This window comes from Natrix helvetica, assembly GCF_964273705.1.
Source record: "Natrix helvetica genome assembly, chromosome: 1".
Lineage (NCBI taxonomy): Eukaryota > Metazoa > Chordata > Lepidosauria > Squamata > Natricidae > Natrix > Natrix helvetica.
Window position 1 is genome coordinate 118,227,810 of NC_138548.1, and position 18,002 is coordinate 118,245,811.

Genomic DNA, 18,002 nt, shown 5'->3' on the forward strand with positions numbered 1-18,002 from the left:
CCCCTCAAGCTGCAGGAAAGTTGTGTGTTTTACCACTATAATGTTTAAGCAAATGAAAGCAGTTTCAGATTATGCCAATCTCCTTTCTGTATAGCCAGTAGAAATCCTCAACCTGTGGTATTCCAGGGATGGAGAGAAGGCAGAGATGAATCAATAGTGACTCTTTGAATCCCAGCTCAGTTTGTTTTCCGAAATAAACAATTGCTGGCATAGCTGATCTCCGTCCTATCACTATCGGCTGGGGAGGGCAACTTTTCAAAATACAATGACTCACACCGGTCGGCAGTCGGCTTCTCCTTCGTACTCGAAAAGCCGAACATCTTAGGCTCGCCCGAGTTGCTTTTTCGCTAGTTTCTCAATCTGCGTTTGCCACACGAAAGCAGCGTCGACGAAACTTTGTCGGCCAATCGAAGGCGGAGAAGGGAGGCAACCCCCTTGCTCGGACTCGCCCAGTCCGCCCTCCCGATGGTGCTGAAAAGGACAGTGTCAAGTTCCCCGAAGCCTCAGTCGGAGGGAGATGGCTTCCCAGCAAGGAGAAACCGGGATCAGGCGGAGGAGGGAGGCTGATCCTGCGGCCGATCAGTCCGGCCCTTCGCGGTGGTTTACCTGGGAAGAGATCGGGCGGCGCACTGGCCAGGAAGACCCGTCACGGGAGCTCTGGCTGGTGATTGACAGGAAAGTCTATGACATCAGCCGGTTCCACAGGAGGCACCCGGGGGGCTCTCGGACTATCAGCTCGTACGCAGGGCAGGATGCCACGGTAAGGACTCGGGTGGCCAGTTTTTTTCGCTTCGGTAAAGTGTCACAGGGAATACCATAGTTTACGCAATTCTAATATTTGTAGCTATGGGCACGGCACTTAAATATCTTTTCCAAGGCTTCTGTGGTAGCTCTACTGAGTGCTAGTAAGATTTGTTGATTGCTTGTTCCTTTACCGTTCAGGGTTGATTCTATTTGCCATTTTCAGTCTCCTCACTGCCAATGTCATTGTACGTGGTTATAATTAGTTTGGTCTTCTTCATATATTTAATTTCAATCCCATTTTCCACTCTGCTCCTTAACTTTTATCATTAAAACTTGTAGATTTTCTGTATATTCAGCTTCAGGGTAAAGCTATCAGCCTAATACAGGCTGTTGATGTTTCTTCCTCCAATGTTAAAACCGGTTGCCCTTCATATATATTCAGCATATAAGTTGAATATAAGGGTCAAGTACACAGCCTTGTATCCTTTTGCTAACCTGGAGTCAGTCTGTTTTGCCATGTTCTACCTGTATTGTGGCTTCCTGACTTATATGTAAGTTTATCATGAGGACGATGAGATTCTGGGCTTCCCATTTTTCTGAACACTTTTCAAAAGTCTTTCTATACTATATGAAGCAGATATTGACTTTCTTTTTGCTAGTATTTGGCTTTCTCAGTTATTTACAAAGCATTCCATTTGTGGAACTACACTTTAAGAAAGGTCCAAAAGAGTTGGAACAGGAGCCACAAACAGGAATTGTTAAACTGAACTGTTGAGCCTAGAGAAGAAAAGTCTTAAGTGGGACTGAGTAAATAGGCTTAATGTGGAGGAAGCAAGTGTTGTGTGAGAATGGAACCACTGATTGAGGGAAAGATGTGGGCTTCCTTTTTGGATGTCTTCAGGCAGAGACGAGGCAGCCTTCCATTAAGGAGGAATCACACATAAGAAGAGAGGTTTGAGAGGATGGTCCCTTTTAAAATCCATTGTTTTATGAGTCTATGATTTTCTCAACTCTGAAGGACTGAACCAAACCTTGTAAATCCCATTGTTAATTTAAATAGAAGTGGGAGAAATAAAACAGGAATCCTACCCACAAAATGGTGCAGTGAAATCAGCACAGAGATTCTTTCTTTCTCTTTTACATTCACAAGGACATATTATTCCTGATATACGCTATGCCAGTGATGCCTAACCCTTTTGTCCTCATGTGCCAAAAGCACACACGTGCATGTGCGACAACATGCCCACACCCATAATTCAATCCATGCACAACCCCTGCATGTGCCCCACTCCTGTGTATGTGTGTGTGACCCCCCCCATGCTCCCATGCCTCCCGCGTATATGCCACGCACTTCCTGCGCCCTGTTTTGGCTCCCATTGAATTTTGGGGCCTTGCGCAGTGTCCTTATGCTATGTTTAGGCTTCCAGATTGGTGCAGGAGAGATTCCAGGTCCAAAATAGGGTTGGGGGACCACATGCACCCCCCCTGCGCCCTGTTTTGGTCTTGGAAGGCCTCCTGCACTAATCTGGAAGCTAAAAAAGGGCATGTTGGCACCGTGAGAGGCCCCAAAATGCAATGCGAGCACCCCCCCATGCATACACCCCACCCCCTGCACATGCACACATGTGTCCCCTGCATGCATGGCAGAGACTGGAAGACCAGCTGGCGAAATAATCAATTTGTAAGTTTTTAATTAGTCATACACAACTTTAACATGGAGCCAGTAGTTCAGTCATGCAATACTATTCTATCTTTTGCAAAGAGAGAAATTGGATCTATATCACATGATTATTTGAAGATGCACATACTTATACACCTTTTGGCCAGTTGGGAAAACCAGTATCTGGCCTCTGTTAATACGGACTGCAAGTAGGAGCTCACAAAACAACCCCCTCCTCTCTCACGCACAAACACCCAACAACAACCTAGATGTAGAAAATAAAAAGATAAGACATAAGTTATGTGTCCATGGGGTCACAATGGGTTGGACATGACTTTGCAACTAATCACAAAAATTGTCATGGAACTAGTTTGGTGTAGTGATTGCGGCATCAGGCTAGATATTGGGATATTGTGAATTCAAGTGCTGCCTTGTGCATGAAGCTGACTGGATGATCTTAGGCTAATCACTTTATCTCAGCCCTAGGAAGGAGGCAGTGGCAAGTCACTTCTGAAAAACCTTGCGAAGAAAAAATGTCCAACAGTCCCTGAGAATTGGACATGACTGAACAGAAGAAAAATAATAATTTTATCATTATTTAAAAAATAAGACTGCACTCAATCGCTATAACCCACTTTCAAAGCACATTAGACATTTTTCCTGTTACCTTTTATTTACTTATTAATTGTTTAAATATTTTTTGATAAATATTTTCAGCATACTAGTAAAATCAAATACAAATGAAACTCAGACGAATAAAAAAGAGAAAGAATTTTTTAAAAATGGAAGTGTCTAAAAGTTGAATCATGGCAACTGGACCAAACTTTGTTAATCTGAGATATTGAGTTGCTCCTCCAAGCAACCTCATCAGTCAGAGTAAAAATTACCGGTAGTTAGGCAAAGTCAGAGAGTCGTTGGAACGTATCAACTCTTGCCGCACCAATTTCAGGTCTTTCTCCCTGAAATGAGTTGCAATATATATGTCAATGAAGGGTTTAATTATGCAGGCCAAAAGTGACTAAAAGTTGAATTATGGAACTGGAACAAACTTTGTTAATCTGCCATGTTAATCCGAGATTGAGAGAGTCAAGATTCAAATGAAATGGGTGTGGCAAGAGTTGGTACATTCCAATGATTCTCTGCCTGATTTTTACTCTGACTGATGAAGATCCTTGGCTTAGCAATGAAATATCTAAGATTAACAAAGTTTGTTCCAGTTCCACCTGTCATCTATTGCTCCAGACTTTACTTGAAGCCAAAATCATTTTCTAATAATTATAGTTTAGAATTAATCATAACCCTTCAGAGCTAATTTATGAAATAGTGCAAGAGTTTCAATATATTTGATTCTTATCTTTCTTCTCTTGGTCAAGCACCTCCAGGGAATTATGTCTGTCATGTGTTGAATTGGAGAGAAGAAAGATAAGAATCAAATATAACCACTCAGCCTAAACATGTTTCTTCCAGGTTGACTTTAAATTGGTTCTTAATTACAATATTTCCCCCTTTTTTTCTTTATGTTTTGGCTTTAGGATCCTTTTACAGCCTTTCACCTTGACAAGACCCTAGTAAGGAAGCACATGGCAACACTTTTGATTGGGGAATTGGCACCTGATCAGCCCAGCTTTGAACCCAGCAAAAATGTATGTTTGGAGACAGAAAATTGAGGTTCTGGTTTATGGTGTTAATCTGCAAACCCTTAATTATTAGTGGGTTGACTCAAAGATCGCTTTTGTCATTAAAACTGATCTGCTATTAAGGTTAACAGAAGTGATTTTATCAGGTGTTCCTCAAGACCTGGTTGGGCCACGAGGTAGGTCTTCCCCTCGTGGAAATGTGCCCACCAGGCTACCGAGCATTTCATCAGCCCCGGGCCCAGGGAAGGGGCGGTGGGGTGGCAGTAATTATTCGGGAGGACTTAGAGCCGAGGGAGTCTACTGCGCCACAGACGTCCGGATGTGAATCCCTTGTTGTGAAATGGGGCCCTGGGAGACAGTTGGGCCTGCTGATAGTATACCTGGCTCCTCGCTATACATCAGCGGCCCTGCCTGAACTCCTCGAGCTGATCGCATCGGTGGCGGTTGAGACCCCCAAACTTTTAGTGATGGGGGATTTTAACCTGCCATCGATGGGAGAAGCATCAGAGGGGGTTCGGGAGTTCATGGCTTCCATGACAGCCATGGACCTGACTCAAATGATTCAGGGCCTGACACACGAGGGAGGACACACTCTGGACCTCGTTTTTGTCTCTGGCCAGTGGTTGAGTGATCTGGGAGGAGGGGACTTAACCATCACTCCCCTGTCATGGTCAGATCACTCACTCCTTCGTCTTGACTTCCCTGGTGCTACCTCCCGCTGCGGGGAGGCGGAACCGGAAAGCACTAGATGGTTCCGCCCCAGGCGCCTGATGGAACCAGATAGGTTCCAGACGGAGCTTGGGCCACCTCCTGTAACCTTGACCCGCCCCCGGGTAGAGGACCTGGTGGTCGCGTGGAATAATGCAACTTCCGGGGCCTTGAACCGGGTGGCGCCTTTGCGGCCTCTCCGGCGGCAACGATCCACCCTGGCCCCTTGGTTTACCGAGGAGCTGAGGGTGATGAAATGCCGCAAGAGACGTCTAGAGAGTCGTTGGAGATCCTCTCGTTCCGAACTTGATCGAACACAGGCACGAGCCCATTTAAGGACGTACCTTGTGGCATTGAGAGTGGCCAAACGCCAATATTGTGCCACTCTCATTGCATCCGCAGAGAACCGCCCTGCCTCCCTGTTTCGGGTGTCCCGCTCCCTCTTGTTTCAGAGGCCGCGGGAGGCCCCTCTACAGGGTAGAGCAGAGGAATTTGGGAAATATCTGCAGGATAAAATCGCTCAAATTCGGAAGGATTGGGTCCCTGTTAGTGATCCAATGGAGACGTCCGTGGCGAGTCTTGAGGAATCGACCTGGGAGGAGTTTGACTTGGTTGCCATCGAGGATTTGGACAGAATGCGTGGACGACTGCGACCCACCACATGTTTATTGGACCCGTGCCCCTCCTGGCTTGTACTGGCATCCTGGGAGGTTACACGAGACTGGCTCCTGGACCTAGTGAACGCCTCGCTAAGCGAGGGGTCTCTCCCGGCCGCCTTGAAAGAGGCGGTGGTGAGACCCTTGCTCAAGAAGCCTTCCCTGGATCCTTTGGAGCTGGCCAATTATCGTCCTGTCTCCAACCTTCCCTTTTTGGCGAAGGTTGTAGAGAGTGTGGTGGCCTACCAGTTTCCACGGCATCTGGAGGAAAATGATTATCTAGACCCGCGCCAGTCCGGCTTCCGCCCCGGTCACAGCACGGAGACGGCCTTGGTCGCGTTGGTGGATGATCTCTGGAGGGCCAGAGATAGAGGTTGTTCCTCTATCCTGGTCCTATTAGACCTCTCGGCGGCTTTTGATACCATCGACCATGGTATCCTGCTGCGCCGGCTGGAGGGGTTGGGGGTCCGGGGCACCGTTTTGCGGTGGTTCGGCTCCTACCTTTCTGGCCGGACGCAGCATGTGTTGGCAGGGGAGGAGAGGTCGACCCTACGCCCCCTTACTTGTGGGGTGCCACAGGGGTCGGTCCTCTCGCCACTCCTGTTCAACACATATATGAAGCCGCTGGGTGAGATCATCCGTGGTTTCGGGGTGGGATACCATCTGTACGCTGATGATACTCAGCTGTACTTTTCCACCCCGAACCACCCCAACGAGGCCATCGAAGTGATGTCCCGGTGTGTGGAAGCCGTACGGATCTGGATGGATGACAACCGACTCAAACTCAACCCCTCCAAGACGGAGTGGCTGTGGGTACCGGCTCCCCGGTTCAGCCAATTAATTCCATCATTGGCCATCGGGGGCATTCAACTTGCCCCCGTGGAGCGGGCGCGCAATTTGGGCGTCCTCCTGGATGCCCGGCTGTCCATGGATGACCATGTGACAGCCGTGGCAAGGGGGGCGTTCCACCAGGTTCGCCTGGTGCGCCAATTGCGCCCCCTACTGGACCGGGACGCCTTACGCACAGTCACTCATGCGCTGGTGACGTCTTGCTTGGACTACTGTAACGCTCTCTACATGGGGCTTCCCTTGAAATGCACCCGGAGGCTACAGTTGGTCCAGAACGCAGCCGCGCGGGTAATTATGGGGAGTACTAGGTACTCCCATGTGACACCATTCCTGCGCGAGCTGCACTGGCTTCCTGTGGTCTATCGGGTGCGTTTCAAGGTTTTGATAACAATCTTTAAAGCGCTCCATGGCTTAGGACCTAGTTACTTGCGGGATCGTATTCTGCCCCATACATCCCTGCGACCAATCCGCTCGCACAGAGAGGGCCTCCTCCAGGTGCCGTCCACCAGACAGTGTCGAGGGGCGGCGCCTAGGAGTAGAGCCTTCTCTGTGGCGGGCCCAGCCCTGTGGAATGACCTCCCCCCGGATATTAGGAATACCTCTGACCTCCGCTCCTTTCGTGTAAAGCTCAAGACCCACCTTTTTCAAGTTGCTGGCCTGGCTCAACTTTGATTCAACTATATCGCTCCTGACGGGTTTTTTATTTGGGGTATTTTAATTGTATTCAATTTATTTAGGGGTTTTTAAACATTGTGTTTTTACTTGTTTTTATCTATCAGTTCACCTCCTCCTTGTATATGTCGTATATATGTCTTGGTATATGTTTTGTTATATGTATGTCGATATATTTATTTCCTATGTTTTGTTGTACGCCACCCCGAGTCCTTCGGGAGAGGGTGCGGCTAAGAAATAAATATTTATTATTATTATTATAATCTTTCTGCATTGTCTCTTGGCATTTCTAAAAACAGTGAAAGTCCATTTCCTTCAGCTGACTTTAAATTATGAAGTGATCTTAACATCTGCCATTTCATTCCCTTCCACTTTCCACCTCATTGCCCTGAAGCCGCACTTGATTCTTCCCAAATATATCTGCAGGATGTCTTCACTATCACTAACGCTTGGCCTCCTCTCATCTCCCTGTCTGCTTCCACTAAGCAAGCAAGATTCTAATACACAGATGAGAGCAACATGGAGATAGCCCTGTTTGCTTCTTTAGGCTCCACAGATTCAAATTGAGTCCAAACAACCCCTCCCCCCATGATGACGCTTCTGTCATCTCAACAAGACATATCCAGTTAGTGTCCAATGTAGAGTGAATGTACTCAGTTTTACCCTTTTCATCCTCCAGATGTAGAGCAACCTCATTTTATGTCCCATCAGATGATTTTTCATCTGATTCTGCCAAACAAGATCCAAGGTATTTTTAAAAGTGTAGTTGGCTATCAGATTGGGCAAGTTTGGATCATTTTCAGTCAGGTTTCAGGTGTGGGCAGAGCCCTAAAATAGCATTGATCATGCTTGGGAATGTCCTGTGGTGGGACTTCTGGCCAATAGGTTTCTAATGATGTAACTTGCTGAAAGTTATTGAGTGGGCAGCTGTATAAAGTGGTTAAAGTAGGTAAATAGAGCCCCATTGAGTTCCATAAATATTTGATCAGAAATAATAATTAATATTAATTCATAATAATTCCGCCCCTTATTGGACCGGGATGCCTTGCGCAAAGTCACCCATGCGCTAGTGACGTCTCGCCTGGACTACTGCAATGCTCTCTACATGGGGCTTCCCTTGAGATGCACTTGGAGACTACAGTTGGTCCAGAATGCGGCCGCGCGGGTGATTATGGGGAGGACTAGGTACTCCCATGTAACACCTCTCCTGCGCGAGCTGCACTGGCTTCCTGTGGTCTATCGGGTGCGTTTCAAGGTTTTGATTACGATCTTTAAAGCGCTCCATGGCACAGGACCTAGTTACTTGCGGGATCGCATCCTGCCCCATACATCCCTACGACCAATCCGCTCACACAGAGAGGGACTTCTCCGGGTGCCGTCCGCTAAACAGTGTCGGGGGGCGACACCCAGGAGCAGGGCCTTCTCTGTGATGGGCCCAGCCCTGTGGTATGACCTCCCCCTTGACATCAGGATTACTTCCGATCTCCGCTCCTTCCGTGTAAAGCTCAAGACCCACCTGTTTCAATTATCTGGCCTGGCTCAACCATAGTTTATCCTACTCCTCCTGGCAGTCCTTTTTAAATTGTATTATTATTATGAGATATTTTTAATGGCTGATTTTTATTATTATTAATGTGATGTATATTTACTTATTACCTCCTCCATATATGTATGTATATGTGTGTATCTATATGTTTATATGTATGTATGCATGTTTTTATTGTACGCCGCCCCGAGTCCCTTGCGGAGAGGGAGCGGCTAACAAATTAAATTATTATTAATAATAATAATATTATTAATATTAATTGCGCATTTCATAATTGTAATAAAATACTACATTTAAATAAACATTAATGAAATTGAAATATAGTACAAATATATTCTATAAATGAATGTAATGTGCCAATAGTTTACAATAAATATACAAATAAAAATAGTACTGAATAACACAACAGTCAGTGTTTTGTTTAAACTAGTAATTCTCCAATCATAGATTAGTATGTACATTACCAAACTACACTAAGCTATTCCATGAAATCATATCTCTCTCTCCCTCCCTCCACCCTCTTTCTGTTTCCCCATTAGTGCTTTTTGCCAAGATTATTAAATACAGATAGGCATTGATTTCTAGCGTCCCAAACATGAGCTCTAATTTGTCTAGCAGTCACTAAGTAGAAAAATAGTTTATTTATGCAAACATTTTTCATTTGTTTTCTTCCGCATTTAATGTTTTTGAAAGAGTATTAAAAGTTTGGAAGGAAAAGGATATTTGGAGGGCAATTCCACCAAGAGTTCTCGATGTTATCTGTTGATGCCACTGGCTAGCTATGTTGTATCCATAAAGTCAAAACTCCTGCAAATTTTCTGAATTTTTCCCCATAGCAATTATTAATAGAAGATTTTTGGGAATTGCTGTCCACTGTTAAAAAGATGGGACTCTTCAAGCCAAACCAATTGTTCTTTTTCCTGATGCTTCTGCAAATTTTAGTACTGGATGCTGCTGGCTGGTTTGTTTTGTGGTATTTTGGACTATCTATGACATCTTTTCTTATTGCCGCAGTGTTGATGACCTTTGCTCAGGTAATATTCTTGCCTTTATTTTTAGGTAAAATTGCATTTTCCACTAGTTTGGCTTCCTACAGCAGACTGTGTTTCAACGAAATTAAAATAGTTTCTTTATAAAGAAAATAACACATATTCAATTGTCATGTGCCTTGAGAAGGTTGCATTCAATTACTTGGAGGAATAAGCTTTGAAGGAGACTAAGCAATTCAGTTAGATAAAAAGCCACTTCTGTTTTGCCCAGCAGATGATTCTGTAGAAGAGAAGAGACTTGGCAGCCATTTATCTTAGAAGACCTGCAAGGTCCTTTTAAATTCTATGTTCTATGATGCCATGTCATCTTATATCTCAACCCTCTCATTCTGAAGGACAGTAAATAATGAAACTAGAATACAGCATTTAAAAGCAGCCATGTCTCCTCACTGTCTATCACAAAATATCTGATACGTTTGGGGAAGATATTTGTGGTTGTATTGTAGAATTGGTTTCTTGTGCCTATCCTGTTTGGAATGCTTCTCTGGGTGGCTACTCCTTTGATTGAATAAAAAAATCCTAGAATGAATGAATCTTTATTTTATCTATCCTAGCAGTTCTTGCATAGCTATTACCATTGGATATAAGTTGTAGGAGTGACACAAAAGGTAGTTCTTCTGTGGCGAATCACTCTTTTCTTTTAGTGTCAAGCAGGCTGGCTACAACATGATTTGGGACATCTTTCAGTCTTCAGTAATCCAAAATGGAACCACCATTTTCATGAATTTGTAATGTGCCATTTAAAGGTAAGTAAAGTATATTATTCTTAGAATGTTCCATGGAATTGAAGGGAAAGAATATGGAATATTGCAAATATACATGAAAAAGTTTCATGAATAAATATCAAAGGTTTTGTGTTATTTATAAAAGAGGTGCCACATGGGCTTCTCATTTTCGCATTCCCTCTCAAAGAACACAGAGAGTTCTCTTATGTTAAATCCTACCACTTGTTTGTCTATCATTATTAACTGCAGACCAAGAGTGGCATTTCACTTATAATAAACAAGATGAATGCGCAAATTAACCAAAAGCCAATCCCAATTTAAGATCCAAAGGTGGCAAGACTTGATTCATATAGGAGATCTGAGATCAAGATCATGTTAAATAAATTCAAGAAAGTTGGGTTTTTGACTCGAATGGGAAAGCATCAAAATGTCTATAACCGTTTCATTTGTGGTACAGAATAAAATGAAAATAACATAGTAGATACCTTTGAGGGTATCAACACCAGGCATGAAATCCTCTTACCTCTGCTACTGGTTTTGAACTGGGAGTGTGTGCTTGTGCGCGGCATGTCTGCATATGTGCAGAACCTCTGTCCATGTGCAGAGTGTTTGTGATGACGTCTGGGCAGGTGGACCGAGCCTCCTGCTACTGCTTCACCCAAATGGCGAACTGGCAGAATGCCATCTCTGATCAACACTGCAAAGTTTGGATGAGTACGTAGACTGAAAGAGTTCTATAGAATTCTGATATAAATGTTGAAACATTCCTCTTCTACTGTTTTAAGGCAGCAATAATAAGAATGAAAAAAGAGTAGCACCGTCTCTTAGTTGTCCAACAAAGAGTCTATACAGCAGTCATACTGAAGTAAAACAGAAAACATTCTAATCAAATTTAACTAGAAAAAGCAGGTTGTGTGCTATTGTGACTACTTTTTTTAAAGACTGAAGAATGTTTCTATATGAGAAAGAGAGGCAGAGTTGGGGGAGGCAGAGTCAAGAGAGGAATCATCCTGAACTTATGTCCCCACAAGCAGTCCAAGTCCAGCTGTCTTTGAATTCCATTAACTCTTGTCCAGTGCCAATTTAGTGTGGATAATAGGGTCAATATGGCATGGAAAAAACAATGCTTTAAAAGTAGACATTCCTTTCTGCAAGTTTATAACTAACGTAATTGTTTTCAGAGGTACCAGAGTTTTGTATATTTGGATCATAATACTGTCCATCCAACCAAAAGTGCTGTATAGGTATATTCCAAGGTTGCCTAATTTGGAAAATTTACTCTAATTATTAGCTTTCAGTATTTAATACATTTTGATATATACAGTAGTGATCTCTGAAGAAACACCCCTCCAACAATTTTATTTATATTACATGTTGTATCCTTTGGTGTACATACATACATACATACATGTCAAATATTTAATGGATTCAGTGCAAATATGGAATTGATATTTAGTGATCGGTAACCCAATTTTTACCCATTATAATCAATTCTGATTTGGACCATAGAATATCAGTTATTTTGCATCAGTACTAAAGCAGCAGTATGAGGTTTCGAAGTAAACAAAAGAATGTGGGCATTTGTATTCAACTGAGTTATGTAGTACTCCACATTGATTATTAAATATTGATTGAAGTTAATTAATGCTAACTTTAAAAAGCAAGGGTGAAACTGGACATCCATGTCTAGTTTCTCTAAATTATGGAAAAGTGGGAGAAAATGTCATTAAATTTTACTTTAATAGTAAATATAATATTCTTAATCCATTTTATGAATTCCAAGGGATTTTCAAATCTATTTAATACTAGCTGATAACTCGGAGTTCCCTGGGTATTTATTTACAACCAATACCCCTTACCAGAGGAAGCCTCCTTATGGAGTACTGTGAAGTTGTTACCATGGCAACTGCACTGTGCTGTACAGTAGATGCCATTTTAAGGCACAACAGACTGTATCTTAACAGAACTTGAATCCAAAATGCACACTACCACTTTCAAAAGTACTGTGATTTGACACTATCGATATAATTCATTCCTTTCCATTTTAGCAGCCCAGGCGTTCCAGAGTGATGCTGGAATACACACACAGAGACACAGACACACACACACTGAGGGGGTGTTGGGGTGTCTTACTTTCCAGACAGAAAGTCATCTGTGTATTAGGTTTGGTTGAAATTGCTAAAGACATTCCAGAGTTGTGCTGGAACATACACACACAGCCATAAAGGAAGGTAGGTAGGTAGGTAAATAGATAGATAGATAGATAGATAGATAGATAGATAGATAGATAGATAGATAGATAGATAGATAGATAGATAGATAGATAGATGATGGATGGACGGACGGACGGACGGACGGACGGACGGACGGACGGACGGACGGACAGACAGACAGACAGACAGACATATAATGAACATGAATTATTTGTGTATTTTATCAAAAGCTTTTCAACATCTAATAATGAGATTGCAAGTTGACCTTTATTTTAAGTCTATTATATCTACAGTAAACCCTATATCATCTGTTGCATGCCTAGGTTTTTTATCCTGCTTGAACATTCTTAATAACAAATGGTATCATTTGGCTATAATCTATTTCCTAGCACTGCAATTAAAATCTTTGTATCAACATTATCAGTGAATTTAGATGAGCATGTCAGGTGTTATTTTCACCTGCTTTTGTCTGATTAAATGGCAGTGATAAAATTCCCTGATCAATAATCCTGATTAAATGCCAGTGACAAAGGAAGGACAATATTGCTCCCAAAGCTAATAGGGACTGTACTACAGGTGAATCGAAGAAAAATTAAGAATAAAATGGTATGGAAGCAAGACAGAGACAGAGCAGAATAGATGTAGGTCTCTATTTTGTTTTCTGTTTCTCCCCACAAGTGAATCTCTCTAAATACAGAAATAGCAGAGCAGCACCTCTTCCAGTGCTTTGACAGGCAGGGTTTTGAAAAGTGATAAAACTCATTTGCCATCTACTCATGTTAATATCAGGGAATTTATTACAGTACTCAAAATCCGCCCCCCAGATTTGTCCACATATGCAATGAATGCTTGAGATTCTTCAAAGCTAGAAAGTGCACTTAATCTTCAAACTGTTTTGAACCTCTCCAAGATAATTCAGAGTCAGCTGATTCAACATCTCAAACTTATTTGAATATCCGATTCAAAGGTTCAATGGAATCTCCTCTCCATTACCTCTTCAAAGCAGAGCACTAAATAGTCAAGCAATCTTTAACAAGAGCCTGAATGCTTTCTTTCACTCTTCCTCTACAGGGGCATTCAGCTAATTGGTGGTCTTTGCACCATTCCCAGCATCATGCTAAACCCAACTGTTTCGAGAAGGACCCAGATGTTTCATTTCATCCCTTTATTTTGTCATTAGGGGAAACTCTTTCTTTGGAGGTAAGAAGCAACTGCTTAGATGACAACAGATTTTACTGAACCCTGGCCATTCTCCTTTCAGATCAGCATTCAGAACAGCAACTGTTAAGCCATTTCATTGTCAATTAGTTAGAGTTGAACACAGTCTACTGGGTTTATTATTTATATTTATTAGCAGCGTTTGATAAGACAGATCTCATTGAGATAGTAGATTAGTAGGGTTGGACAAAATGTTCACCCAAGGTGGCCATAACAAAAGTGTATTTCTCTATATGGACCAAAGGTGGTATCCAGCAAGTTCTGACAGGTTCTGGAGAACAGGCAGTGGAAATTTTGAGAGAGGGGATGGAATGGGGATTTTGCAGTATCCTTTCCCCTGCCGTGCCCACAAAGCCATGTCCACAGAACCGTTAGTAAAAAAGTTTGAATCCCACCACTGATAATGGACCCCTACTTTCTAAGGCTGGGTGGCATTGTCCAAGGAGAGACTAGAACTCACAATCTTGCAGTTTCTAGCCTGATGCCTTAAAACTGGTTCTTCTATGGTAGCTTATAGCTATAGTTGAATATTATGGATTATTGAGGGAATTATCTCATGGGATTGACTGAACAATCATGTACAAAAGGATTCTGAGGAAAGCAGCAAGTTTTTATGGCCATGTGAGCGCAATCGCAAGAAGATGTATTAGGGAAGCAAAGTAACAGATTGTCTTCCTGTCGAAAAATCCTGGCCGCTCGGATAGGAATAGGATAGATTAAAAGATGGAGGGTGGTATGGAGCTTAAGCATCTATTTGTTTGTTTTCTTTTGCTCTTTCTCTGGTTAATGTTATGGATTGGATTTACTATTGTGTGAATTATCTCAGTGGATTGTTTCAGATTTGATAAGCATATTCTGCCTTTGCTGTTTCTTCAAACAAAGAAAATATAGAATTACTTATGCCTCACAAGCAGAAATACTGGTAGAAAATGTTCTATCTCTGATGGTTGTGAGGTTCTGAGGATGTGGCAGTCAGTAAAAATATCAAAATGAAGAAGCTGCCTATTTAGCTGAGATTCTGGATTCCCTATTTATTGTTAATTCACCTCTTCTGAAACCAGTCGGGACATTTATTTTGGTGGCTATAGGATGGTGTGGCTGAAGAGCTGATATTGGGACAATGGAACACTTTGAACCCATCAGATCCAGGTCCATCAGTAATACTTTCCTTTGGGGCTTCTACTAATGGGAAGATTAGTAAAAGTTTATCTAGTGTTTCTGCTACCAAAAGGGACAGCTTCCTTTCCTGACTAAGAAATCTAAGTTTAAGACTGTTCTTTCTGTATTTCTATTGCAGGGCTTAATTTTACAAGCTATCTTGCTCTGCCATGTGTTTTTGCACCGAGAAGTTATAATTACCTATTGGAAGCTATTTGCTTTTTTCATGCCTTTCTTTTACAGTTGGGTTTGCAGAAAAAGAGATACATGCCTTATAACTATCAGCACAAGTATTTTTTCTTCAGTGAGTATCTTTTCTGCCCCTACCTCCTGTTAAACTCCAAATGAACTTTTTCTTCTGTCAAAAAAACAACTTTCACATCATCTTTGGACTCTTATCTTTTCAACCATGAGCTCATGGGCAGGTTATATATATGCATTGTACATAATCCCCAGCACAGTTTAGATTAATGACAACTCTTATTAAGATAAATGATAATGATGAGATAAAGAGGAGGAGGGAAGGCGAAGAGCAGTAGTAGCAACTATAGAACATTGCAGAGAATGAGGAGGAAATCTTTCCTTTCTGAGAACACACAGATTCCCATGAGTTTAATATACATATTTAAGGTGGAGGGAGGCATCCTGATTCTCAGTCCATACCTTCAGAAACAGACTATGCCTAAACAGTGCAAACAGAGAAATGCCAACCTGGAGAGGGCATTGCACTTTCTCATGCAACTGCTCAATTATTTGATGCTCTATAGACACAACTGAGGAGCATCATAAATCAAATTACTGTGGAAGAAAACTGCCATGGAAGAGAGACAGGAACATAATGGAGAATATAGTCCAATCTCTTCACCAGCAGTTCTTTTTCTTTTTGAAACTGCTTTATTGATAAGATCATAAATGGTGCCTGCTGGATCTAATCCTTGGCCCATCAAGTTCAGCAGTCCATTCTCACAATAACCAACCAAGGAAATCCACTGGTCTTCCTTCAGATGGCCTTTGAAAGCTACCACACTGCCATCCAAGCTAATAAAGATTGAATCTCATGAACTCCATGACTTGGTCCTTCCTTTCTTGAAGCCAGTCAAGCCAGTGCCACAACAACTAGTTGCTTACAGCAGTTCAGAGGGAACCTCTATCATAAGTTTTTTTTTAAAAAAAAACTCTCTCCAATTAGATTAAGTGTTGAGTCTGAGTCTCAAGAACCACTAACTTGTTGGACTCTGAACAAGTTAAAAAAAACTTCCTATAAGGGTTAGGGAGATATTTTATTTTGAAAAAAACCCAAGATATAAAAGCAAAATGTGTAACTTACAAGTGTAAGTGTATTTTCTATTGCCTCTACTATACATTTTATTCTATTACTATTTCTTTACATTAATTACAATTATTATAATGATTACAATTAATATATTCTATTACAATATCATATTCTGTGGTACTATTATATAATAATGTTTTCTTCTTACAAACACTGTTCTCCCTTAATTCCTGTTTCTGGAATATCTTCTCCTTTTCTTCTCTGCTATTGGCCAACAAATAAAGTATTTGCAACTTTCCTTGTTGTGCCTCTATGCTTCTTTTCCTCTGGACTATTAATCCCTCCCCTCTTTTGAAGGGAAAATGCCTTTTATTCAGGTGATTCCAATAGAAGATAATATTTGTAGCTGGGGTGGAACTGTGGGGTCCTTGGTGCTCCTTGAGGCCAGTAATTTTGTTGCAGACTTTCATTATTTATTATTTATTTTATTTTATTGAACTTATTAGTCGCCCCCTCTCCCCACAGGGACTCGGGGCGACGTACAGAGCAATAATCAAGATAGCACCATATATCGTACAGAGGAGGTAAAAATAAGTCCATAAATAAGCATACTTACAAAATTTAAAACCCCAAAAATATTAAACTCTAAAAACTTTAAAAAACAAAATTTCCCGTTATAAAATGACCTGGGGTGGCAAGATTGTAACGTTATGCCAGGCCGGCTTGACAAAACAGGTAGGTCTTCAGCTTCATACGGAAGGAGCGAAGGTCGGTTGTTGTCCGGATGTCTGGGGGGAGGTCATTCCAAAGGGTAGGGCCCACCACAGAGAAGGCCCTACTCCTGGGCATCGCCCCCTGGCACTCTCTAGAGGACGGCACCCGGAGTAGCCCCTCTCTGTGTGAGCGAATGGGTCGCAGGGATGTATGGGGCAGGACGCGATCCCGCAGGTAACTGGGCCCTGTGCCATGGAGCGCTTTGAAGATGGTAACCAGTACCTTGAAGCGCACCCGGTAGGCCACAGGAAGCCAGTGCAGCTCGCGCAGGATAGGTGTTATATGGGAGAATCTCGATCTCCCCATAATAACCCGCGCGGCTGCATTCTGGACCAACTGCAGTCTCCGGGCGCACCTCAAGGGGAGCCCCATGTAGAGAGCGTTACAGTAGTCCAGGCGGGACGTCACCAGCGCGTGAGTGACTGTGCGCAAGGCCTCCCGGTCCAAAAGGGGCCGCAACTGGCGCACCAGGCGAACCTGGTGGAACGCCCCCCTTGCCACGGCCGCCACGTGATCTTCTAAGGTCAGCCGATCATCAAGGAGGACGCCCAAGTTGCGCGCCCCTTCCACCGGGGCTAATTGCTCATCCCCGATGGTCAGCGATGGAGTATGCAGATTGAATCGGGAAGCCGGGAACCACAGCCACTCTGTCTTGGAGGGGTTGAGCCTGAGCCTGTTGTCATCCATCCAGACCCGTACGGCTTCCAGACACCGGGCCATCACTTCGACAGCCTCGTTGGGGTGGTTTGGGGTGGAAATGTACAACTGAGTATCATCAGCGTACAGATGGTAACTCACCCCAAAACCACGGATGATCTCGCCCAGCGGCCTCATATATATGTTGAACAGGAGAGGCGAGAGGATCAACCCCTGAGGGACCCCACAAATGAGGGGCCTTGCGGTCGACCTCTGCTCCCCCGTCAACACACATTGCGTCCGGCCAGAGAGGTAGGAGCGGAACCACCGTAGCACGGTGCCTCCAACCCCCAACCCCTCCAGCCGGCGCAATAGGATACCATGGTCGATGGTATCGAAGGCCGCCGAGAGATCTAATAGGACAAGGATGGAGGAACAACCCCCATCCTTTGCCCTCCAGAGATCATCCACCAACGCGACCAAG

General features: G+C 43.1%; 1 protein-coding gene across 1 annotated transcript in view; it reads left to right on the top strand.

The window, feature by feature from the left end:
- Positions 1 to 489: 489 nt before the first annotated feature.
- The window catches only part of LOC309389220 (acyl-CoA (8-3)-desaturase-like), a gene marked incomplete at its 3' end in the record, with an annotated part of 61,551 nt that continues 44,038 nt past the window's right edge, over positions 490 to 18,002 (top strand). The window contains 6 exon segments of the mRNA XM_081947322.1: positions 490 to 760; positions 3,937 to 4,047; positions 9,309 to 9,506; positions 10,166 to 10,267; positions 13,531 to 13,659; positions 15,079 to 15,139. Coding sequence (XP_081803448.1) covers positions 518 to 760; positions 3,937 to 4,047; positions 9,309 to 9,506; positions 10,166 to 10,267; positions 13,531 to 13,659; positions 15,079 to 15,139 — 844 coding nt within the window. The 5' untranslated portion in view covers positions 490 to 517.